The following is a 27,862-nucleotide window of genomic DNA, read 5'->3' as shown; positions in this document are numbered from 1 at the left end:
TGAATGTCTCTCAGGTGTCCCAGCTAATGGGTAGCTGGGTAATATGAGCATTGTGGCTTCCATCCAGAGCAGTGTAGATGTTGACTGCTAGTTCAGTATATCCTCCACTTGCACCTGAAAGTCTGTAGCCAGTATATGACTGGCTCCTAAATTTCTATGTACAAGGCTGTCAGCAGGTGGAGAATGTTAATGTCCGAAAGTTCAATAAAATGATCCTCTGACAGGTGTGCCAGATGTCCATCAATGCAAACCTTCTCTCAGTACATAATCCATTAAAGTTCAATAACTGCTGTCATTATCTTTGTACAGATCGGTAACTTTTTTTAAAAAAATCAGTTAATGCCAGAATGGATGACACAAGATTTCACATTTTATGATATTCAACGTAACAGACTAAAAGCACTATGACTAAATACTATTTTTGTTGCAAACTCAAGACTTTAAACTACAAACCCACAACTAAATAAATCTACTATAGGATATATGTTACACTGTCCTTCAAGTAGACATTCAATTATCCTAGAATCAGTACAAAATGAATCTTAGCTCCCGAGGGTTTACTTCTGCTCTTTTCCTTTCTCAACCTGATAACGTCTCACCCAGAACTATCCTTTCCAGTGAATGTATTACTAGATATCTTCTCTCCAGCACAAGCTAGGTGAATCTTCAAGCCTTGGTTTCATGCCTCATGAATTTGGTTTTTTAAATCCAAGCATAAAAGTTTCTACTTGCATTCCAGGACTATGAACTAGATACACTCAGTTTCTAACCTCTCCCTCTCTCTGACCCTGACAGACCAACCTGTCATTGATATTCAGTGGCATTCTGGAAAAGCCTGCAACCTGATATCACCATGGATTTCTCTGTACTCTTCCTATCTAAAATCCCATCACCAAGGCAATGTGAATCACTTGGGCCTTGTATCCAAATACAGAAGCTGATTAGATATTTTTTGAGACCCCATTTCTCTTTCATCTCGAGTCAATGGACAGTTCGAAGCACAACTGCTTACAACCTATTGTTCTAGGACTTGAAGACTCAGTCTATCCACTGTGAGCACACATGTCACTGCCACAGTGTCCAGTGCAATTACCTTGTCACTGAATCAGAAAGTTATGGGTTTAAGTCCCCTTTAAGAAACCGTCCTCAACGTCAGAAGCATCATTTTTGAATACGAGGTTAAGCCAAGACTTCCAAATGCCTTCTTAGGCGAGTAAATTATAAACCCTCTTTGGGCCATGAAGAGCAAAGCTAAAATTAAGCCTTCTGCGAATACTTTTATAACCGATTACCAAGTCACATTATTTGTTTGATGTTTGTATACAAGTTGGCTTGCATTTCCCAACACTGTAACACATCAATGCAAAAATCCTTTATTGGCTGTAAAGCAATGAGACATTCTGAAAACATGAAAAGGTCCTACAGTCTTCCCAATATTGGGAAGGGGCAGCATGGCAGCACAGTGGTTAGCACTGCTGCCTCACAGCACCAGGGACCTGGGTTCAATTCCCGGCTTGGGTGACTATCCGTGTGGAGTCTGCACATTCTCCCCGCGTTTGCACGAGTTTCCTCTAGTTGCTCAAGTTTCCTCCAACAGTCCAAACACTTGCGGATTAGGTGGATTGGCCAGGCTAAATTGCTCCTTAGTGTCAGAGGGACTAGCTAGGGTAAATGCATGGGGTTATGGGAATAGGGCCTTGTGATCCTAGGGGATTGTGGTTGGTGCAGACTCAATAGGCTGAATGGCTTCCTTCTGCACTGTAGGGATTCTATGAAAATGTTTTAAGAATAAAAAACACACTTTTCTGCACTAAGTAGGATTTACACTATAAGCAACCCGACTGCACAGATTTCAAGTATGTGTATGGAAACTGAAATAAACTGTCATAACTGCCCTAATTTAAAGAAAGTGTGCATAGTTTTTTTTGTTGAGTTACAGGATGTAGACGTCACTGTCTAGACCAACATTTACTGTCCATCCCTAGATGCCATTCAGAAGGTGGCGGTGAGATGTCTTGTTGAACCACTGCAGTCCCTGAGGTATGGATACACCCACTTGTTGGGGAGCAAGTTCCTGGATGAGTCAGTGACAGTGAAGAAACAGCAATATATTTCTGAGTCAGGATGGTGAGAGAGTTGGAGGGGAGCCTCCAGGTTGTGGTGTCCCAGATACATGTTTTTCTGATTTTGATAGTTGCTGCCATAGGAACTTTGGGGAGTTCCTGCAGTACATTTTGTAAATGATGCACATAGCTGCCACTGTTCGTCAGTGGTGGAGGGATTGAATGTTTGTGGAAAGGGTAGCAATCAAGTGGACTGCATTGCTTTGGACGGTGTCAAGCTTCTTGAGTTGGAGCTGCACTCATCCAGGCAAATGCAGAGTATTCCATGACAATCCTGCCTTGTGCCTTATAGGTGGTATAAGTCAAGAGTGTAATGAAATTATTATTCAGGTAACACCTTATTTTCTAAAAGATGAAGAGGTTATGGAAGTGCAGTGCTCTACTCAGCACAAAAAAGCAAAAAGAAGCTTTGTTTTGATTAGGCAGCATAATGAACAAGATAAAGCTGGTCAATGAATTTAAACTATGCCAGCATTTTTTAAAAACAGTTTCAGTAGAGACTCAGTATAGGTACAATATATGACTATGATCTATGATCTATCTGCATAAATAGATGATGTATAGAGAACTGTACTGTGTCTTAGAGAAACACAAATATTCTGTTCTTTCATTCATATACAACATTTTTATGGAGCATAAGGAAGGGATGGAATTCGACAGCCATTTTGATTATCTGATAAAACTAGTTATTGCTAGTATGTGACTTTAGTATTGAAACCTAAATTATAATCAAAATTCTTTGCAAACTTCATAGGATTTTATAAGGGACATGTTTATATACATACTTTTGTTTGCTTCAACAAAAACAAGCAATCTAGTGATGGCAGCAGTCATTGTGACATTCTCATGATTCTACGGTTATTTTTGATCAATTTAAAATATATGATGAATTGTATTAATCTTTGTGCTCCAAAATAAGTTTAGATTGGGAAATGTTGAAAATATTACTTGCATATTATTCCCTCATTGTTTTGTAACAGGTTTAAAGAATTTCAAAGCTTTTTTTTATGTAAAGCTCTGAAATGTAAACCAAAACATAAGAACATAAGAAATAGGAGCAGGAGTAGACCATCTAGCCCTTCGAGCCTGCCCCACCATTCAATAAGATCATGACTGATCTGAAGTGGATCAGTTCAACTTTCCCACTTTCTCCCCATAACCCTAATTCCCCTATCAGAAACCTATCTACCCGTGACTTAAATATATTCAGCGAGGTAATGTTCACCACTTCAACGGGCAGAGAATTACAGAGATTCACCACCCTTTGAGTGAAGTTCCTCCTTCACTCCAATCTAAACTGCACCCCACCCCCCCCTGCTTATCTTGACGCTGTGTCCCCTAGTCCTGCTATTCTTTCTAAGTAGGAAGAATCTCTCTACCTCTACCCTATCCATCCCCTTCATTATCTTATACTTCTCTGTAAGATCCCCCCTCATCCTTCTAAACTCCAACGAGTACAGACCCAGTGTATTCAGTCTCTCTTCATAGGCCAACCCCCTCATCTCTGATATCAGCCTAGTGAACCTCCTCTGCACTCCCTCCAAGGCCAATATATCCTTGCGCAAGTGCGGCGACCAAAACTGCACACAGTACTCCAGCTGCAGCCTTACCAGTACCCTGTACAGTTGCAGCAAGACCTCCCTACTTTTATATTCTATCCCCGTCGCTATAAAGGCCAACATTCCATTCGCCTTCTTGATCACCTGCAGACTGGGTTTTTGCAACTCGTGCACAAGGACCCCCAGGTCCCTCTGCACCGGAGCATGCTGCAGCTTTTCGCCTTTTAAATAGTAATCCCTCCCACTATTATTTCTGCTAAAGTGGATAACCTCACACTTGCTAACATTATACTCCATCTGTCAGGTCCTCGCCCACTCGCTCAGCCTACCCAGATCTCTCTGCAGACTTTCCACACCATCCACACAATTTGCTTTTCCACTCATCTTCGTGTCATCAGCAAATTTTGTCACCCTACACACAGCCCCCTCCTCCAGATCATCTATATAAAGGGAAAACAGATGAGGCCCCAGCACCGATCCCTGCGGCACTCCACTAGTCACCAACTGCCAACCAGAATAGCACCCATTGATATCAACTCTCTGCTTCCTATCTCGATCCATGCTAACACCTTACCCCCAACTCCGTGCACCCTAACCTTCTGTAGCAACCTTTTGTGAGGCACCTTATCAAACGCCTCTTGGAAATCTAAAAACACCACATCTACCGGTTCCCCTCTGCCAGTTGCCAGTTTACCTCCCCTTATTCATATTATTATTTAATTTTATTCTAATACTCCTGCAGCATCCATTCAGTTGAGTCTTGTTCCACCTGAGATTCTCTATTTTACATTATGCTTCTTATTCCACTTTAAGATTTATTATTTCTGTTCTAATATAGCAACTGTTTTTGATCACTGAAATTGTAACTGTAGTGAGGTTTCGGTGAGGAAAAAAGACAATTGCTTTAAAACACCTCCGAGCACTTGAAAACTGCCAAATCTGGACTCGCCAAACAAAAAGAATGGTCCATCTCTGCTTGAAAGATTATTTTAATGGTTCATAATCATTCTGTGTGTTTGACAGCGTTGCTACATTAGGGTTTCAGTTATTTTCTCCATTCAATAATGGACTATAACTATGAAGATAGACTGAAATTAGATAATGAAACAAAAATATACTTGATATTACCAAAGCAGCAACAGCTAGTGGTGATGCTTGCTTTTCATGTAACTTTTTGGGGGAATCCATTGGAAAGGCATGCCAGGAATATCACATGGCATACACAAAAATAGGGTACCTACCTTGTAAAAGAGCAGCACAGGACTTCATGCATGTTTGCAGGACAAAACCAATAACTACTTTCTCTTGACCATCAGCAAAGAGATGGAAGATCAATAGTGCTATCAAGGAACAGTATCAAGTTCATCAATTCTTTGTTTGGGTTGTGCCAGGGTCACTCAGCTCCAGACTTCATGTTTGGGTCAAGGTTGTAATGAACATAGGATGTGAACTCAATAGGTGTGGAAAGAGTGACTGCGCTTGATATAAAGATAGTATTTGACTTACTGTGGCAATATGAAGCCGCAGCAAAACTGGAGAATCAGGGGAAAAGCTCGCCAGTGTTTGGAATCATAACTAGCACAAAGCACAATGGACGTGGTTGGTGGATGATAATCATCTCTGTCCAGGACACTACCCTGAGGAAGCCTTGCAACTATGTCCTAGACCCAACAATCTTCAGCTGCTTCATCAATTACCTTCCCTTCAACGTAAGGTCAAAAGTGACGTTGTTCACTGAAGATTGCATAATGTTCCATATCATTTGCAACTCCTCAAATACTGAAGCAGCCCTTGTCCATATGCAGTAAGAACTGGACATATTTCAGTTTTTGGCTGCTGAGTGGTGATTAACACTCACATCATACAAGTAGCAATGATCATTTGCAACAACAGAGAATCAGACCATCTCGCTTTGACATTAACGGCATTACCATCACTGACATTCACTATCACTGACATTTACTATCAAATAAATCGGTTGGACTAAAACCTGGTGTTGTCAGACTTTTTACTGTATTCACACCAACAACAGCTTGACAGTTACCATTGACCGGAACAACCATATAAATACCGTAACTAGAAGAGCAAGTCAGAGGCTGGGAATTATGCAGCAAGTAATTCACCTTCTAACTCACCAAAGCCTGTCCATTATCAACAAGCCACAAGTCAGAGTGTAATGGAGTGCTCACCATAGCGCTGTAAACCACATGTACTGCAGCAACTTGCCAAACCTCCTTTGATAGCACCGTCCTAATTTGTGACCCCTACCACCTAAACGGACAAGGAAAATAGACACATGGGAACAGCACCACCTAGAAGTTTCCCTCCAAACCACAAACAATCTGAACTTAGAATTATGTTATCATTTCTTCGCCGTTGCTGATTCTAAATCCTGGAACTTGCTTCCTAACAGCACTGTGAACGTCCTGACACCAGATGGGCTGCAATGCTTCAAGGTCAAAGGCAATTTGGGTAATAAATACTATCCTTGCCAGAACTGCTCAAATCCCAGGAAAGAAAAAAACTACTCAGCAATAGAAATAGCATGCTATAGAAACAGCCAAGCAATCACATAGCCAATAGATCAGAGCAAAACCTAAGATATGAAAGGTAGCAGGCAATTAATCAAATAACCGGATAAAAAGGATCCATTTATATACCCACATTCAACAATGGCAGCGTTCAGCACATGGTACATAAGACAATATTTACAACCATCTTCAATGAGAAGTGCCTAGTAGATTACTCGTCTTGGCTTCCTTTAGAGGTCCCAACATCACAGATGCAGCACTCCGCCAATTCGATTCACTCTGAGGCATATCAAGAAACACTGATTTGCCTCAGATATAGTGAATGGGCCCAACAACATTCTAGATCTGGTATGGAAAACTTGTGTTCCAGAACTAGCCAAATTGTTTTAGTACAGTTACAAGTCTGGTATCTACCTGAAAAAAGGGAAAATAGTTTAAGTATGCCCAGTCCACAAAATGCAGAGAGAAACCCAATTTTCTAAATTATTTCCCCATCAGCCCACTCTGATTCGAGGTTAAGGAAGATGTCATTGAAAGTGCTGAGAAATAACTAGCTCAGCAAGATCAGATTGAGTTTCATCAGGGCAATCCTACACCAGATCTCATTATAACCTTGGTCTGAATATGAACGGATGAGCTGAATTCCAGAGAGAAACCAAGTGACTACCTGTGACATCACGGCAGCATTTGACTTGAGTGTGATACTTGGGAGCTGAATCCAGTGGGATAAAAACAAAATACTGCAGATGCTGGAATCTGAAACAAAAACAGAAAATGCTGGAAAATTTCAGTAGGTCTGACAGCATCTGTGGAGAGAATAGAGCTAAAGTTGAGAGTCTAAATAACACTTCATCAGCTCTGATGAAGGGTCATCCGGACTCAAAACGTTGGCTCTATTCCCTCGCCACTGCTGCTGTCAGAGCTGCTGGGATTTTCCAGCATTTTCTGTTTTTGTTGAAGTCAGTGGGAGTCAGGGGAAAGCTCACCACTGATTGGGGGTCGTGCTTAACAGGAGGATAGTTGTACTTGTTCAATCTCAATCATCTCAGCCCAAATACTGTTTAGCTCTATTCACAAAATCTCAGATAATGAAGTGGTCATGCCTGCATGCAGTAAGACTTGGACAATATCTACAGATGAGACGATAAATAACAAATAATATTCAGGCCACACAAATGCCAGGCAATGACATTTCCACAAAAATCTAACTACCTCTGCTTTTAAATTGTAACACTCACTGAAACCCACATCAACATCATGAGCATCACCACTGACCAAAAACTAGAGAAACCATGAATACTGTGGCTACAAGAGGCAAATGTCCCAGTATTTGCAGTGAGCAATTCGTCTCCAGAATCCCCAAAGCAAGCACATGAGAACACCACTGAAAGTTCCCCTCTAAGTCACAAACAATCCTGAACTGGGGAGATATAAGCATTCCATCATTGTCATTGGGTCAAAATCAGTCAACACCTTACCTACTATCACTGTGGGCTTGTATCTTCACCACACAGAATGCAGCAGCTCAAGATGATAGTTAACCTGCTTATTTGCAATTAGGAAAAGGCAGCAAATGCTGATCACACAATCCATTGCATAATTCAAAAACAAGGCCTTTTTACATCACTGTAGTTTTTTGGCAGCATATCCTCAAAACCATTAAAGACTGCCACTATAAAGATAAACTTAGTCCCATAAACAACCAAAAAAGTAGATTTTATCCATACATCTCATCTTAAATTCTTCCTTTCCAACAAGATTGAAATACTTGCCCGTCTTAATAAATACACTGCCAGAATCACCATTTTGGAATCAGGTCTCAGAACAGCTATTGCCAAATCAAGACTTTACACCAAATCACTGTAGTAAATAATCCTTATTTAAAAAACATGCTTATGGTATATATGGAACCAGATACAGCAGAATTTTTTAAAAATCAGTTTAGCTTTACTTTAAAAATGCTTAGATCAAAGTATATCATACTTCTTTAATCTTTAACATTATTCTTTTATATTCATGTGAAATGTACAGAATATTGGATACAATAAGCAATCTAAAGAATGAAAATCTAACTTCCAAAGACCTTCATATTTCCAATTCACGGATGAGCTGAATTCCAGAGAGAAGCCAAGGGACTTCTCTCACTTGATCAGCACTGTTGCCTCACAGCACCAGGGACCCGGGTTCAATTCCGGCCTCAGGTCACTGTCAGCGTGGAGTTTACACATTCTTCCTGTGTCAGCATGGGTTTCCTCCAGGTACTCCAGTTTCCTTCCACAGCTCAAAAATGTGCGGATTAGGTTAATTGGCCATGATAAATTGTCCCTTAGTGTCAGGAGGATTAGGAGCGTAAATATATGAGGTTACAGGGATTAGAACTGGGTGGGATTGTTGCCGATGCAGGCTCAATGGGCCAAAAGGCCTCCTACTGCACTGTAGGTTCTATGATCTTTCTCACATTTTATAGATTTTAAAAGGGAGTACACGCAATATTTCACAATGGTTGATTACACTTAAGAGTACAGTACAACACACTTGGAGAACTATTCATTGATCTATTCCCTATTGTTTGATAAACACTGAAGAGGAGCAAAGAGATGTATGGGAGTGATACAAGAATGGGGGGACAACAGTCATGAGTAATGGTTGAACAGACTAGGGATCACTTCTCTTCTTTAAAAAAAATCACTGATGGTTGACCTTAAAATTATGGAATGGGTTGCTAGTGATAGGTTGAGGGAGCTAGGTCTCTTCTCCCTGGAGAGACGAAGATTGAGAGGCGACCTGATAAAGGTTTATAAAATGTTGAGAGGTATAGGTAGGGTGGATTCTTGGAGGCTACCTCCCAGGGCTGAAATGGTCGCTACGAGGGGACACAGGTTTAAGGTGCTGGGGAGCAGGTACAGAGGAGATGTCGGGGTAAGTTTTTCACTCAGAGGGTGGTGAGTGAGTGGAATCGGCTGCTGTCGGTGGTCGTAGAGGCGAACTCACTGGGGTCTTTTAAGAGACTTCTGGGTGAGTACATGGGATTTAATGGGATTGAGAGTTATAGATAGGCCTGCTAGGTATGGATATGATCGATGCTACTTGTGGGCCGAAGGGCCTGTAGTGTTCTATGTTCTATACACATAGAGAAAATGTGTCCACATTTGGAAAGTCCAAATGTAGGAGTTATAATAACAACATAATTTACCACTAAGGAATTCAGGAGAATCTTATTTACAAGGCTATTAGAATGTGGAACTTACCATAACATAGTGGCTGAGACTAATAGCATTGATGCATTTATGGGAAAGCTATATTTAAGTACAAAGGACAAAGAATAGAAGGTATGCTGATACAGTTGGATTGAATAACATGAGGGAAGGCTTGAATGTGTATAAAGAACAGCATAGACCCAGTTGAGTCGAATAGTTATTTCAGTCCTATAAATTGCATGCAATTCTGCATGACTGTTTATGGTTTTCCTAAAATGAAACAATGGGATCTTGTGAATGAGTTTGTATTCTATAATATACAAATGTCCAACCAATGTATTCCTAGAAATAAAAATAAAGTGTATTCTCACATTTAAGACAAATTCAACAAACTTATGGGCTGCAAGAACACCACCAAAAATACAAAACCACTCATCTGGGAAGAAGAAACTGTTTACATTTTGACTCCACATTCTACAGGTATCGAAGTACTATTTAATGCATTAAATTATTTTAGGAGTAACTAAAAAGTGATCTTTGCAGTTCAGTCATGGTATGTGATCATCCTAATGAAAACAAGCAATAATTATCAAATTTACTTTAGACCTTCAGCACTACCTTTACTGATTGCTTAGCAACTGGCGCAAGAAGACATACTTATCTCAACTGCACAGTGAGAGCTCCAGAGCAAATTGGTAAACATCAACATTAAATGCAGATGTCCTCAATGGCTTGCAAAAGCTATCACCTTTTCTTAGATCATGTCTTGAAGTTCAAATTTGCGTAACAAAAAAAGCTCAAATTATAGGCAAGGATTTTAGTATTTGAAAAAAATGCTAAGCCTCAATGTTACTGGTTTTAAAAAGGGAGAACAACAAAGACATTACTGAGTGCAAATACAGGTCTATTATACAAGGCATCCAACAAAAGATGGCATCAATGGCTTCTGATTTTACTTTTGATGCCAATAAGTATCTGAATAGTTCAGATGTTTCTATCCTGAAATTAACGTATGTGCCCTCAACAGAAATTCTGTACGATTCAAAGACATAGTATTGAATTAATACTGCTAAAATTTACCGGAATTCTACTGCAAGGCATACAGCAGCAGAACAGTTGAGTCTTCCTTTAATTTCCATACCCTTTCTTTAAAGTGACTATTAGTTTGATCCAAAAGATCACAGATATATATTCAAACCAGGTTGAAAATTCCCAATATGACACATGTTAATTACAGTGGAAAATGTCAACAGTCACACATCAACATTTTCCATATGCCAAAGATTCAAACTTAGAATTTCAGCTGGCCAGTGAATGTAACACTTTTTTTTTTGTTAGAGATTTAATAAATTTATGTTGATTATGACTACCTTCCAGCATAAACCTACCTCAAAAGAGGGGGTTGGCAGCTCTGTGGAATCAAATAATTCTACTCAAGAATGAATTTTGCCAGGAAAAGAAAGAAGAAAATGATCTAAATGTGAAAGGTTGCAGAGCTCTGAGATGCAGAGGGATCCAGTGTCCTGGTGCATGAATTAAAAAGGCTAGTACGCAGGTACAGCATTTAATTTGAAAAGTTAGTAAATTGCTATAATTTATTGCCAGGAGAATTTAATGCAGAAGTAGGGAGGTTATACTTCAATTATACATTGATGAGACTACATCTGGAGTACTGTGTACAGTAATAGTTTCCTTATTTAAGGAAGGATGCGAATACATTGGAAGTGGTTCAGAGGTTTACTAAACTAATAGCTGGAATAAGCAGCTCGTCTTAGGGGAAAGTTTGGGCAGGGTAGACTTCTACCGATTGGAATTTAGAAGAGTAAGATGAGACTTGATTGATACATGCAAGATCCTAAGGGGCCTTGACAGTGTCAACGTGGGAAGGATGTTTCCAATGTGGGGGAATTAGAACAAGGGGACAAAGAACAGATCACCCATTTAGGATAGCGATGAAGAGAAATTTTTCTCTCAAGGGCTCGTAAGTATTTGGAACACTCTTCCTCAAAAGGTGATGGAAGCAGAGACCTTGAATATCTTTTAAGGCACTGTTAGACAGGTTTTTGATAAGGAAGCGAAAGGTTATTGAGGGTTGGCAAGAATGTGCAGTTGAGATTGAAATGAGATCAACCATGATCTTATTTAATGGTGGAGTAAAATAAAGGGCAAAGCGACTCACTCCAAATTTGTATGTTTGTGTGTGTTTGGATGTAAATAAAACATTGAAGTTGTGAACAATCTGGTCACTTCGCATTGTCTGATTTTAGATGTATTCGTTGTATTTACCAAAGACCCATAATCACTCTGTATTTGAATCATAAGTATTGAGCCTAGCATTGTTTAAATCAGTATTAACACATTCCCATAATACCAGACATCAAGAAAAAAATAAACCATTCTTTTAAACTGTCACAATTTTGGTTAAAATTACAACTGTCTTAAGATATCACATATCAGAGAATAAATTTGATGCATCATAATTTCAAAATTGACCTTTGTTAACATTGAAACAAAAAGATTCTAAAAACAGTAGGGACTGCAAAATTTTCAATACAATTTACCTTATTGTACTCATATTTATACTGTATTTTGAGAGTATCCATTGCTCTGATCATAGCCTGCATGGCAGTGAAGATATTCTGATAAACCAACTTTGTGAAGCCTCGTTTGTCCTCATCAGAGTACCCTGTACCATGGATAATTCGCATTTGTTTGATGAATGTGCTCTTGCCACTCTCTCCCGTGCCTGAGAAAACAAAGCAAATAAATACAGGATCAATGATATTGATTTTTACTTCGCAAACCTTTCCATAAATTGAAGATATTTAAAGAAGAACTTTTACTAAATCAAATCAATGGTTAAAGCCATTTATAAAAAATAAGGTAAAGAAAAGTTACAAGTGGCCAGCTGACATAGCCATCTTAAGTGTTTTCAGACTGCCCAGAGGTGTTAGATGATGGACACTACCAACAATCATTTTCACAACATGAACTTTCAAGTCTATCATATAATTTACTGCAAACAGCACTGTTATTTCAACAATTTAACATGAGTATGTTGTTGAAATCTCTAAACTCCCATTTTAGCATACATTCACAATTCATCTAGTTTGCACTTTGTGTGCTGATAATATACATTGGAATATTCTAGTATTAAGAACAAAAAACTTGGCTAATAATGTCATGGTCAGACCCTGGGATGTGGGGGGAGACCAATAACTGTTTAAAGAAAATAAAGATTGAGATTCAAGACACTTGCTTTTGGAATAAAGCCTCATGATTCCACAGGATGTGAACAAAAAAATCAAAATTTACTGGACAAGTTCAGAGAGATAAAACAATTTACAATATTTATCTTGCACACGAACATTTAGGATACGTACAAAGTACATGTGAATTAACAAACCAACTATGATTGGCCACCGCACAGAGTAAATCATAGATGCAACCAAGACAAAGTCCATAAATTTGTCAAGATTTCATCCAGGTGTCAGGAAACAAATAATCGCATTGAAACTATGTTGCAAGAATGATTCCCAGCTTTACCTTCAAAAATCTCTCCTCGGAATTCTCTCCGAATATCACTCCCGCTTGGGTGGCTTTAATAACGACCCATGTCACAGGGTTTTAATCTCACCTTCCAATATTCCTTCTCCCTGGATTCCTGAGTCTACACTTCAATGGCTACTTACTGGCATAATTTCAGCTCTTTGCTAGACAGGTAGCTTCACTGAACTAGTACTGCACTAAGTTTCTCTGAGCTCTTGTCTCCTGATTGTAGCCAGCTACATACAACTCCTTCACTGAGCCCTCTTCAATTACGAGGGCTTCCCCTGTACCCTGCTTGGGACACTTCTGGCTGACTCCTCTGAAACTGACTGCTAACTGTTGCTTACTGACCCATGAATTGATCTGGGGGACCTATCAAAATATTCGAGGGGGTTCCACCCATGTTGCAGGGCAGGAACCAAAGTATTGGAACATCCTGCATCTTAAATGCTACAATCATCACAGACTGCTAATGTAGCAGCCAGGGACACAATGAATTGAATTCATAACTATGAAATCATAATCCTGAAAAGCGATGCAGTTCTGCTTGAATTGTTAATGCAATATTCTAACAGTGATTATCTAAAGTAGGATGCAAATATTTTGCTGCAGTGAATACAATTTTTTAATTCCAAATAAGACAAGGAAATTTGCATCATTAGGCTAGACCAGGCAATACTTCAACAGGCCAAACAAAATACAAATCAAAATGCACACATCCTTACAGCTCTGGAGTGGCTTCGGAATTCCTGGGAGATAGTTGTCAATCTATGCTCTCAAGACAGTGCATGATGGGGATAAACAGAACTACTAAATTTAGCAAAGGGAGAAAATGATTTCACCCATCGTTGTGCCTCTATTCGGTCAAGTTTTCTTTCTACCTTGTGTTCAGCTTCCAAAGGAAGCAATGAACCGTTATTCAGAAACAAAGTTAACTATTGTTGACAGTATAGTATTGGAATCCCCAACTAAGTGGAAAATGGAAGCAGAATTGTATTAAGCAGTTGCGTCAAGCCAACATCCTTCGAAATTGGATCATGTGTTACATAAAAATTAGTTTTATATTATTTAGAAGCTCAACAGAAAGAAAAACAAAATCATAAACAAAGCCTACCTCAGAACTGGAGCTTAATGTCAAAGATCGGATAGAGATGCAGCCTGATGGGCATTCATAAAACTGAAGACATCAGAAACGCCTGGTGATTAAAACGACTAACTCAGGCTATGGACTGTAGGAGCAGCAAAGAACAGGATGTGCAACCATGGAACAAGCATAGGAGTTGATTGAACAATGGCTGTTGCTGTTTTCTGTACTAATAGTGATAGAACACAGGTCCCTGCGTGTTGTGTTCCTGAGAGAATTACGATCCCTGACAGACACATGATTCAAAGTAAAAGTTTAAACTTTATTATTAGTCGCAAATAGGTTTACGGTGGTTGCCACACTCTGGCGCCTGTTCGGACACAGAGGGAGAATTTAGCATAGCCAATCCACCTAACTTGCACATCTTTGGACTGTGGGAGGAAATCAGAGTGCCTGGGGAAAACCCACACAGACACAGGGAGAATGTGCAAACTCCACAAAGTACCCAAGCCAGGAATCGAACCTGGGTTCCTGTGCTGTGGAGGCAGCAGTGCTAACCACTGTGCTATCCACAAATGCTGATTCTTCAACATTTATGGCCAAAAACAGCAATTAACTAGTGTCTGTCCTGTGAACATGTGACTGGAAGCGTGATCATTGCCAGAAACATTTGTATAAGGAGGAGAGATTCGAAGACATCAGCGGCAGTAACCTGGGATTAACAACTGCTGAAGCAGCAGCAAGACCCCAGTATGGGATTCGGAGACATCGGAACTAGACCTATCAGGAAGGAATCTAATCCGTTCACTTTGCCACGGCTAGTATCTCTACGTTGAAGTCGTGACTTTAGATATTTTGTGAAGTTTTGATCATTTTTGAATACTTTGTACTTAAAGTAAAGTCAGAAATATTCCAAGTATTGAATTCACGGGAAAGCTGGAGTATTTCACACTGGCTTTCTCAGTGGAAGTTCAGGTGAGAATCTCCCACACTGTGCAATGAAAGGGCCATCAGCATGAATATCATTTGATTTCAGGGGGTGGGGCCTATTCTCACCTGGGAGGCTGAAACCAGTGGGCCTCTGCACATGCGCAACTGCCTCGAACCGTCAGCCTCCAGTTTGTAGGCCAGCTTGATCGCTGTCAAGGTGCTCCCTGGGCATTGGCTTTTTGCCCCTTGGGCAGTGCCAAGCACACAGACAGGCCACCAGCCCCCCAAAAGTGGCAAGCTACTATAAACCCTACTGGAGTGAAACACTCGAGGGTGGGAGAGGCGAGCGGGCCTGGAGAATTCAGTCCAGGGCCTGCTAATAGCATTGAAATGATATTTTAATTATGATTTAAATGCTAGCCCCGCCAATTTCCGGCGCAGAGCAGACCACACGAGAAATTTGGCACTTGGAGATGCTAGTGGGGTGCAAACACTCACAGGAACACAGCAAATCACACCCCCCGCCCGTGCAATTCTCCCAGCCCATTCTGCTAATAAGTTAGTGCAGTGAAATGGAAGAATCGCCTCCCCGTGCCGGAAAGCTAAATACTGTGTTTAGAATGAAGTCAAAGGCTGAATACTTTGTGTACAATAAAGTTTGATGCCTTGTGTACTAAAGTTTTGTAATTTCCCTCAATCTGGATGGCCATAAAACATTAGACAAGGGTCGTGGGTGGAGAGGGGGACTGGTGGTGCTGAGATGGCAGCGTGGGCTCGTTGGGCCAAAGGGCCTGTTTCCTGGGCTGTTTTTGTTCTTTGTAGAGTTTGATACTTCTATAGTAATTTGTAGCGTACAATAAAGGAGATTTGTTGTTCAAGAATGAAAGATTGAGCATCTTTGGCCATGGTGCCAGTTGATCAGAGAAAAATCTGAATATGGAGCAGAGATCCCTTTTTCTTAGTTCCGAAGATAAAGGAGGAGTCAATCCTATTGCTTTCAAAAACTGGAGGAAAAATACAGGGATAGGTTGGGGGAGAGGGCCGGGGCATGATATTCTGTTAGAGAGTCGGTACAGATCCATGTACTGAACGGCCTCTTCTGCATTGTAGGGATTCTATGATTACTTTAAAATGTTCACCTCTATCTTTAGCCATGTAGGGTATATTAAATTTCCCACTGCTTCACAGAATTCTACTTTCATACAGCAATCAAATGATACCACAGAAATATCTTTTATTCTAACTGACAGAGCCTCCCAGAACCAGAGTTGCATTACGGAATTTAGCAGAACGAGGATGCCTGAATCCCTGACAGTTTCAAGGGTGCTCATCTGACCTCTGAGGAAATTCTGATGCCTCGTAAATTATTTCCTTCCTGCTCTTCTGCCACTGTTCCAAGCTTCAAAATTCAAGCCCATCTTTTCTACCAGTCTTAACTTCTCTAAGCGAGTTTCCATCTCTCCACAACATTGCAACGGCCAATTCCATTCTTATTTGCAGTCACCGTCTCAAGTTGAACAAGGTTGTTTGCAACTTCATGTTTTATTTGACTCCGAAGTGCTGCCAACTCCATATTCTCTCCATCATATTCCACCATCATATAACTGCTCTAGTTCAATCTGCTTTCAGGCTAAGACACACAGACTTTTGGCCTCTCAAGGGATTTGATGAGAAGGGAATGGAGTCGAATCAAATCAGCCACAGTCATAATGAATGGCACAGCAGGCTCAAGGACCTGTCTATTCTACTACAGCTCCTATTTCTAATGTTATGTTCATGGTGAATTACCACAAAGCGCAGAATTAACAAGTAGTAAAAAAGACTGTTGTGACTGTAAACGAAGGTGGTGATTTTTCATCTGGTTGTGAAATCACTCTGGGGATTACTCTATTTTAGTTATGTAACAAAGGATGTATTTGTCTCTTTGCATGTACTAAGGCTAAGAACATAGCTACAAAGTTTAATCGGTGTACACAGATTATTCTTGCATCCAAAGTTCTATGTTAAACTTTGAGGAATCACTCAAATACTATGCCATACATCTAAACAAAACTGTTGCAAATGATAGCTAAAATAGTGCAACTTCCACGAGTGTCACTAGTAAGGTTTTTATAGTAGTTAAATATTTGAAAGCAGCAGTTATTCCAATATTATACCACACGCCTCAGGAAATTGCAACATACCCTTAAATGGCTAATTGTTATTTTCAGTCAAACTATTCTAACAGCCCAAACAGATTTTTTTGTGTGCTTTATTGAATGTACATGAAATTAAACTTACTTTTGCTTTAGAACTTGAAAGTCATGAATACAAATTGCTGTGATCTTCCAAACCTTAATTTAGGTTTACACAATGCCTGCTGAGTGATTAAATCATTCGCAATCCATCACTCAAGAGCTTGAGCACATTAAATCTCTGATATTTGAGCGATCTAACCTGTTAGGGTGCAACATTCTTACTTTTAACCATTTATATTTATGGAATTGCCTGCAATGGAACAGTTCTGTCATATAAACGGTTTCCAAGGTGGCAAACCTGCCATACTTACAACTTATTATCTTGAGCATACATTTACAAAATTTAATACTGGAGATCATCATTCTGATGATCTGGATACATGGACTCTGAGCTTAGGGTGGAGTGAAGATATTAAAAAGGTATAGCAAACTGTATAAATATCCACCAGTGGCTAGCATGTAAAATGAAGGAGGATCTGAATTCAAACAAAAACAAAGCTATTTTCGTGATCGCTTGGTTCCACTAGTTCAGCGAATCATATTTATCTTGCCATAATATGAAGAAGAATGAGGGGAGATCTCATTGAGACGTATAAGATGATGAATGGGATGGATAGGATAGAGGTGGAGAGACTCTTCCCGCTCAAAAAAGACAGTAGGACTAGGGGGCACAGCCTCAAGATAAGGGGGAGGCAGTTTAGAACGGAGTTGAGGAGGAACTTCTTCACTCAAAGGGTGGTGAATCTCTGGAATTCTCTGCCCGTTGAAGTGGTGGAGGCTGCCTCGCTAAATATTTTTAAGAAGCGGGTTGATGGGTTCTTGATAAGAGGGGGGATTAAGGGTTATGGGGAGAGGGCGGGAAAGTGGAACTGAGCCATGACAGATCAGCCATGATCTTATTGAATGGCGGGGCAGGCTCGAAGGGCTAGATGGCCTACTCCTGCTCCTATTTCTTATGTTCTTATGTTCTTATAATCCCACATTTAGTCACTGTTCTACTGTAAATACAGTAGTGCTTTGGCTGTTTCAATCCATGTTCACAAAAGCCATCAACAGCCTAATCATTATTTTGTAGTTATGAATTTTAAAGCTTTAACATGCATCCTAGTGCAGTTTTTAATTTTACTGCAATTGAAACATTGATGAAAACTACTTAAAGCAAGGTGACTGTTTTCACAGACGCACATTTTGCTGTGTGTTGGTTGCAGAACAGTGCGTCTAAAAGTCCAATTCTTTGTAGTCTTTTCTAGGTTAACTACTAGAACTACTTATACATGTACAGTAAAAGGTACAGGGAAGGACTTCTCTATACTTGGGTCTTTTCCCACTTCTGTACAGCACCACACATGGTGCCTTCTTACATCACCATGTGGTTGGTACTATAGTTCGTATCACATTAACCCTGTCTGTGCCAAACCCCTCATACCACATATTTTACAGCTGGTTGCATAATTACTGGTAGCAGAAAACAATGCCAAAACAGAATGCTAAGCATTAAGCTACAGATCAGTCAGCAGAAGTTAGTATTTCAGATGGAATCTGCTGTGTACTAAGCAGATAAAAGATTCACTACTTGTCTTGTTGCAAGTAGCCACTGTTGGATGAATTTTTAATTTTAATTCTTAAGATATAGGGGATCACCATGGCAACACCACCTATTTGGGCATTTTGGTATTGTCAAAAAACTCAACTCAATTATAGAAGTCGCTGAGTTCATAAATGCAATAAATGCAGATTCAGACCAAGGATGACGTGTCTAGATTGCCATGATATAGTGAAACGGTGACAATGTCTATTGCCAGCCTATGCTTGATAAACGCAAAACATCCTGATTGTGCTAAGAATTACACTGACAACTAATTTAATATTTAGTCAGTATTGGGGCTCACTTACATGAGCTAGAAAAGCTAAACATATTCACATACAAGCCTGCCCTTTTCAGACAGAAGGAGCATGTATAATTACAGTGTCTCTTACTACTAAAGAAGAGCTTTGCAGTCAGCCATTCCCTAGTTCATTCCCCAGGGGAATTCCTTGATCAGATGATCTGCATGGTTTGAATTTAAACAAAAGCTTGGCAGTTAACTGTTCCCTGGTATGTTTCCATGACAACACTGTCAGAGGCTACTGGTTAACAAATCAGTACTCTCTTCTCATGCAGTATAAATTGCTGTTCCCTCAACAACTGGTATTCTTACAAATCTGTCCTGATGAAGGCAAGACAAAAAGTTTTGATAATGTCACTTTCTTCAGTAATACTCAAGTTCTATACTACCAAGTTTACATCTGATTAATATTACCAGAATATTTTACACATAAATCGTTTTTTTCCCTTGACATCAGTATGTGTTTGATGGAGAATAGCAATTGACAAATAGAAAAGGAAAAAATACAATTATTTTCTTCCTACATTCAATAGGGTGCAACAATCTTCTTCCATTTCCATTAGAATGAACTGCTGACCCACAATATTTATTATACTGATCAACACCCATTTCTAAAGCTGGGCTGTTACTAGGGATGCAGTCTTGTCTTTGAGCGAAATATGATGAGTTTGGTGGTTAATTATCAAAATGAACTTCCAACTGTACAGATGTTTGTGGAACTTGTGCAACTTTAAAACATATGATTGCTTATGCTTCATGCTCAAGTTCAATAATTTTGCTCTGACTTTGTTGAAATATGTGGAACATGTGCTACAGGCTTTTCCACACCATCTTCCATTACATAAAATAACAGCATGCGTAACTTTTGTGGGGAGGCAGAGCCTTTGGTATTGGTACAACTTTTGTACATATGAACATACAATTGAGTAGCAGCCACTTGGCCCCTCTGCTTTTCAAGATGGTCATGACGGATGCAATTTTAATTTCAACTTCATATTTCTGTCCACCTCCACTAACTTTTCACCCTCTTGTCACTAACCTTTCACCGCCCCCCCCAACTCATCAAGAATCTGTCCACTTCAGCCTTAAAGATATTCACCTTTTGAAGAACAGAATTCCAAAGTCTCTCAACACTGTCATCAATAAGGCTTTTCCCCATCTGTCCTAAATGGGTGATCTCTTACTTTTAAGCAGTTTCCCCAGTTCTAGACTTTTCCACAGAGGAAACATTCTTTCCATATCCACTTAGTCAAGTTCCTTCAGGATCTTAAGTGTTTCAGTTAAGTCACTTCTTACTCTTCTAAACACCATCAAGCCTAGCCTGTTGAGCCTATAAGATAACATGCCCATTCCAGGTATTCACCTAGTAAATTGCTCTGAACTGACGCCTTTCCTTAAGGAAGGAGGCCAATACTGTACACAGTTTTCTAGATATGGTCTCACCAATGCCCTGTACAACTGGACCACAATGTCCCTATTCTTGTACTCAATTCTCCTTGCAATAAACAACAACATTCTATTAGATTTCCCAACTACTTGCTGCAGTTACATACTAACCTTCTGTGATTCATGCTCTAGGACACCCAGATCTCTCTGCATCTCAGAGCTCTGCAGTCTCTCACCATTTATATAATGTGCTTCTCTTTTATTCATTCTGCCAAAATGGACAACCTCGCACTTTCTTATACTCCTTTTGCCAGATCTTTGCGCACTCATCTAACTGATCTATCCTTTTGTAGCCTCCTTATGCCCTCTTCACAACTTAGTTTCCTACCTGTCTTTATGTCATCAGCAAATTTAGCAACCATATCATCAGTCCCTTCATCCAAGTCATTTATATAAATTGTAAAGAGCTAAGCCACAGGACTTATCACATCCTGCCAACCAGAAAATGACCCATTTGTGCACCTTATGTGGCTTCTGAATATTGAAGTACAGTATATCCATCAGTTCTCCTTTATCCACAGCACCTGTTCCTTCGCCAAAGCACTCCAATAACTTAGTTAAATATGATTTTGCTTTCACAAAACCATGTTGACTCTGCTTGATTACCTTAAATTTATCCAACTGTCTTGTTATAACTTAGATAAATTGTTCTAGTATTTTTCCTGTAAGAGGTAAGCTAACTGGCCTATTGTTTCCTGCTTTTTGTCTCCTTCCCTTTTTAAATAATTAGCTATTTTTCATTCTAATGGAACTTTTCCCAGAGCTAGTGAATTTTGGAAAATTAAAACCAGTGCATCAACTATCTCACTCACCACTTCTTTTAAGATGCTAGGGTGAAATCCATCACGACCCTGGAACTTGTCAACTCACAGTCCCGACAATTTGCTAAGTACCACTTCCCTGGTGATTATAGTTTTCTTGAGTACCTTCCAATTCCTGATTTATACCCATTTCTGGGATGTTACTTGTATCTTTATGGTGAAGACTGATGTAAGATGCCTATTCAATTCATCTGCCCTCTCCATCTCTTCCATTACTAACTCCCCAGACTCACTTTTTGTAGGACCAATCACTTTAATTCTTTTCTTTTTAAAATGTCTACAGAAACTCTATCAGTCTTTATATTCTAGCTAGCTTTCTCTCACATTCTAAATTTTCCCTCATTAATTTTTTTGTCATTCTTTTCTGCTTTTTGGAAATATTCATATTTGTGTACCAATTATGAGCCGTTCTTTGTTTGTCAATTAATTCTAAACTGCAAATTGCTTTTAACAAATCTTAGTGAACATCTTTCCACTTGCTAAATGTAAAAAGTAGATAAACACCATTCATGATCACTTCACTGACTCTTTACTAATAATCACAACAAATCTAAACTATCACAATGGGTGTAAACCATTCACTATCTTCACCTCCTAATTTCCCTTCTCTTTTGAATCTATCCAGCCCTTTACTTATTGCTTCTTACTGTGCATAACGCACTGGCCTAGCTTTGCAGAGTAACTGTACATTGTCCCTTATCTTGATTTTGACCTTGTGATGGCTAATTTTATCATTTGGTCCTTGTTGCTCAAAGACCACTTTACATTCTCTTAGAACAATGTCAGACATATCTTACTTATCTCTACTGCGAGTAACGCAGCCCAATTTAACAGTAACTTCTTAAGACAACTTCTCAGAAAGACTTCTTTTCCCTCCTAATACTGTCAATAGCAAGTAAAAGTGATTTCACCACAAGATTAAATTGTGTTAACACTGGAATACTGTTTTTAAAGTACAAATTCATGCTAGTTTTGTAGAAGAGAATGTGGCTTAGGTATTTCTAGTACTCTCTTCTGAGATATTAGATACTGCAATAGCTATATCAATGATGAAAGTAAGTTGTGAATCTCTTATTATATCTTCAGCCCTATTAATTTCATCACTTATGTGCTGTTTTCCTTTCTCTCCGAGTACAACTCTTGATCTTCCTGTTAAATAACATCAACTTCTGTTTCCATTTCGATTATATACACATTTGAGAATTTCCAGACTCCTGGTCTAGCTTTAGATATACCATGACCTTGAACTGGTGCATTGCTGCAACCTGGATTATTATTGTTTTTGCATACTATTTGGATTTGACCAACTTTCCCCACAGGCATAGCACTTTGACTGGAAATGAGGGCATCTGAATGTTTGGTGGCTACCATGGCAATGCTAATATCTGCATGTCTGACTCCTTCCATACCCACTTATACTCAAAAACCTTGTACAAATATCTCTAAAGTTGATTCCTAAGCTTGACCATACCCACAGCTGCAGTAAAGTTGCTTTAACTCGATGATGGAACTGCCACAGTCTCACTTGGCATCCACTTCCTTTGACAGAATGCAAATCTCTGCAAAGCATCCTTAGTTGTGCCACAAAATGAATCCAGACCCTCATTAATTTCATTGTACAAGCGCCAGCAGTCAACACTGGGTAGATACTACAACAAAAGCATCTGGCCTCAATGATGAGGAAACATTTGCTTTATTTCAATTTTAGTCAAAGGTTAACCTTGATTCATCATGATACCAGTCCTCTGTGGGGATTGAATTCTCCAATTGTCCCCAAATATGCCTTCAATTCCACTTTTTAAAATTAATTATATACCGCACTAACTCACTTAGCTATACTTGAACACAACGTGCACATGAAGCAATCTTTCAAACCGCTTAGACTTCCTCAAAATCAACTTTAGGAGTTCTGAAATATGTCACAATGTTCTTCCGTCTTTAATTTCGCAAACGAAACAAGAAAAAAGAATTCCACCCTAGTTTTCTGTCATGTACTGCACTGACAAAAGACTTACCATGTGGACTCACTGCAAGCAGTCATTGTTAGACTAACTTTATTTATATTGCTCCAATAGAAACAGGGAGTGGCATCTCTTACAGTACGACAAAAGAAGCTCGCATTAGCAGGAATTTCATCTTCCATGCACAATAATATCAAAGCCGTAGCTTTAATGATTTATTTCTTGTAAAACACTGATCTCCACCATTCATCAATCGAAAAGTTGACAATATAAAAGTTGGCTCCTGATTGCATTCAATATCAGTGCTTCAAAGTTCCACGATAAAATATAAAAGGGGAGCAACATGATCACTGATGACATTCTCTCAACATACTATTGAATGAATATCAACCCCAAATAATTGATTTCAGTCAACAGGAAACCTGCCTAAGGACAATTACTCGGTCTCACTGCGTTCTTATGTACACTGTATTTTATTCCACTACTCCCCAAGTTCTATAATTTTTCATAAATGTAATTGCCTTCTTCCTCAAGCTGCTTGACCTTTTCTTTCATTCCAATTTCTCACGAATTTCTCTTTTCTGGAGTTAGTTCGGCATTTTTGTTTAAAAAAAAATCAAACTTAATACATTTGTACTTTCTTTAGCATCCGATCAATCCTTCCCTATAATCTTCCCCCATGACCAAAACAAGGATCCATCTTGTTCAAAACTTATCCATTGCTGTTTTAAAAGTTTTTAAAGTTTAAATTTAAAGTTAAAGTTTAAACATTAAAAACTTAAAACTTCAAAAGTTAAAGCTTTAAAGTTTTCACAGTAACTTCACTGCAGTGTTAATGTAAATCTGCTTGTGACAATAATAAACAAACTTTAAACTTTTAAACCATTTTGTTCAAAACTTATCTATTGCTGATTTGTACAATAACATGAGGTGCATCCTTCATACAGCAATTGCTGTTCAACAATTTGATTCAAACATTGTGAACACCACGAAATGCAGTTTTCCTTCCATGCCACACACCATCCTGACATGGAACTATATTGCCATTTCTTCACTGTCACTGGATCAAAATCCTGGAAGTCCCTTCCTAACAGCACTGCGGATGTATCAACATCTCCTGGACTGCAGTGAATTAAAAAGGCTCATTACCACCTCTTCACGAGCAATTAGGGATGGGCTGGCCTAACCAGCAATGCTTACATCGCATGATATAATTTTTCTCAAATGTAGGCTCGTGGTATATTTAACACTCGGTTCTGCACTGCCAACACAGAACTGTGGCTTGTCGGAAAATATCTAGAACAGGTCATCACATATTTGTACAGGATACATCTTTTTAAATTCAGAGTTCTGTTTTCAGACAACTAAATTTTATTGTGGGTTAAGTTGCGTTTTGTTTGATCTTTAAATAGCAAATCGACAAAGAGCTGAAAACTAAGACAGCTATACTACAGGCCATGTCTCTTTAGGACTGAAAAGGACCGTAAAGTTTGAGGGCACTGTCTGGCCTCATGAAATAGAGCTTCTTAAATGTTCTTTATGCCCGTTAAAAGAGAAAGTGCTGTCAAACTGTGCAGTCATAAGCGACAGAGCAACATATAAAATAACACCTCTGCACGGAGTTATTAGCACTATCCATTAACGACTGGGCTACAGAATACAATCATTAGGAACCATTTCTGACTGTATGTTCAGGTGAGGCACTTGAAAAATAAAAATGCACAGCAAATGATTTTATCAAAAATACACCAGCTTTATATTAGTAATAAAGCTAACACAACTAAAATCAAATTTTAAAAAAAGTCAGCGGATTCAAATTAAGCCCTTAAAAGATGCAGTGCTTGATAGACTGGAGGGACTGATTGTGGACAAGTCCCCAGGACCGGATGGAACGCATCCGTGGGTTCTGAAAGAAATGGTGGAGGTGATAGTGGATGCCTTGGTGGTTATTTTCCAAACGTCGCTGGATTCCGGGGAAGTGCCGGAAGATTGGAAAACGGCTAATGTTACGCCGTTGTTTAAGAAGGGTGCCAGGCAAAAGGCAGGGAATTATAGGCCGGTTAGTTTAACGTCTGTTGTAGGTAAAATGTTAGAATCTGTCATCAAGGAGGAAATAGCGAGGGGAATTGCTTGATAGAGCAGACGCAGCACAGTTTCGTTAAGGGGAAGTCGTGTCTGACAAATTTATTGGAGTTCTATGAGGATGTGTCTAGGGCGGTGGATAGAGAAGAGCCGGTGGATGTGGTCTTTCTGGATTTTCAGAAGGCGTTTGACAAGGTACCTCACAAGAGGTTATTGCAGAAGGTAAGGGGGCATGGAGTTGGGGGTAGGGTGTTAGCGTGGATAGAGGATTGGTTGTCAAATAGGAGGCAGAGAGTGGGGGTTAATGGGTGCTATTCGGATTGGCGGTTGGTGACTAGTGGAGTGCCCCAGGGGTCGGCGCTGGGGCCTCAGCTATTTACCATTTATATAGATGATCTGGAGGGGGGAACCGAGTGTATGGTGTCAAAATTTGCTGATGACACCAAGATTGGTGGAACGGCAAATTGCGCGGAGGGTGTGGAGAATCTGCAGAAGGATCTAGATAGGCTGGGCGAATGGGCCAGGAACTGGCAAATGGAATTTAATGTTGGCAAGTGCGAGGTGATTCACTTTGGTAGGAATAATGGTAGGAAGGACTATTACTTACGTGGCGAAAAACTGCAACAGGCAACAGTGCAGAGGGACCTCGGGGTCCTTGTGCACGAGTCGCAAAAACCCAGCCTGCAGGTGCAGCAGGTGGTCAGGAAGGCTAATGGGATGCTGGCCTTCATAGCGAGGGGGATTGAATATAAAAGTAGGGAGGTCTTGCTGCAGCTGTATAGGGCATTGGTGAGGCCGCAGCTGGAGTACTGTATGCAGTTTTGGTCACCGCACTTACGCAAGGATATTTTGGCCTTGGAGGGAGTGCAGAGGAGGTTTACTAGGCTGATGCCGGAGTTGAGGGGGTTGAGCTATGAGGAGAGGCTGAATAAACTAGGCTTGTACTCGTTAGAGTTTAGAAGAATGAGGGGAGATCTCATTGAGACATATAAGATGATGAATGGGACGGATAGGATAGAGGTGGAGAGACTCTTCCCGCTCAGAAAGGACAGCAGGACTAGGGGGCACAGCCTCAAGATAAAGGGGGGGGGGGGGTTTAGAACAGAGTTGAGGAGGAACTTCTTCACTCAAAGGGTGGTGAATCTCTGGAATTCTCTGCCCGTTGAAGTGGTGGAGGCTGCCTCGCTAAATATTTTTAAGACGCAGGTTGATGGGTTTTTGATAAGCGAGGGGATTAAGGGTTATGGGGAGAGGGTGGGAATGTGGAACTGAGCCACGACAGATCAGCCATGATCTTATTGAATGGCGGGGCAGGCTCGAAGGGCTAGATGGCCTACTCCTGCTCCTATTTCTTATGTTATGTTCTAAATTCTAATATATTGAACTCTTACAAAACTATTTAATCAATGTCAAAGTTTCTCTAAATACTGTAAACGTAATTAGAAAAGTAATGCTGTCTGCAGCAGCAGCAGAGGTAAATACAACTCCCTGTATTTCACACACAAATTCATCCAGTCTGATATTGCTCACATTGAATCTTCTTTTGGGAAGAGTTTTATCTGTGAAATTTCTTCCAAACTCTTTGGCGCTTTTCATTCTTCCTGGAAGCAATTCCACTCAAAATATATTTTTAAAAAACAGCCTATATAATGATGTGGCAGGTTCGAAGAAAAATTCATTCTCGAAACCTCCTCACAGGAGCATAATGAAGCATTTAAAAAACTCAAAGTTACAAGTCAGTTACAAAAGTCTAGGTCTAAAGAAAGTTGCAAATTTCTTAAACAATATTCAGTGCCAATAATAAATATACTTGAAATGATACAGATTCACCTTGAACTGAAAAGATCACCATTTTTCTTTTGGTTTTTAATTGTAAAAGATAGGAGCCTTCACTGGGTACAAGTTACATAATATAAAGTTTGTATTATTTCAGCTAGTCAGCTTATGTGTCACTTAGAACACAAGAGTTGGAAACCAGAATTGTCTCCCTGGAATTTAAGTGGTTATGGGGTAATTTAATAAAAATTATCAAGATAGCAAAAAATGGATAGGGAGGGAGCTAGAGAAAAATTATTACCACTGGTTGCTGAGTATAGAGTAAGAGGGAGTAGTCTAAAAACTTGAGCCAGACCTTTCAGGGGAGAAATGAGGAAACACGTTTACACACAATGGGTGGCAGAAGTTTATTATTCTGTCCTGCAAAAGACATTGATGCTAGATTAATTGTAAATGATAAGTCTGAGATTGATCATTTTTGTTGATCAAAAGTATTAAAGGGAGTTGGTCGGGTGGATGCCAGCTTATTTCTAATCCAATGATTCCTACACAACTCTGTTGCTCTCTGCATCAAAATTCTCCATTCATGCCCTCAAAAGTTTAGATATTATATATAGATATGATATGGTCAAGTATTATAGATCACATTTTTATGATCAGAAAAGCTGGGGGGTGAATGT

The 27,862-nt window shown here is 39.6% G+C and overlaps 1 protein-coding gene across 2 annotated transcripts in view; it reads right to left on the bottom strand.

Annotated features, from left to right (window-relative positions):
* Positions 1–27,862, bottom strand: part of LOC145343063 (guanine nucleotide-binding protein G(q) subunit alpha-like) — a 221,774-nt gene that overhangs the window by 98,513 nt on the left and 95,399 nt on the right. For both annotated transcript variants that reach the window (XM_080188879.1, XM_080188880.1), the window contains exon 2: positions 11,972–12,156. In XM_080188879.1, coding sequence (XP_080045005.1) covers positions 11,972–12,156 — 185 coding nt within the window. The remainder of the gene's footprint in view (positions 1–11,971; positions 12,157–27,862) is intronic.

This window comes from Carcharhinus amblyrhynchos, chromosome 5, assembly GCF_965287045.1.
Source record: "Carcharhinus amblyrhynchos chromosome 5, sCarAmb.v2.hapA, whole genome shotgun sequence".
NCBI classification, from domain to species: domain Eukaryota; kingdom Metazoa; phylum Chordata; class Chondrichthyes; order Carcharhiniformes; family Carcharhinidae; genus Carcharhinus; species Carcharhinus amblyrhynchos.
The sequence above is the reverse complement of the archived record's forward strand: the minus strand, read 5'-3'. Positions and strand labels throughout refer to the sequence as shown.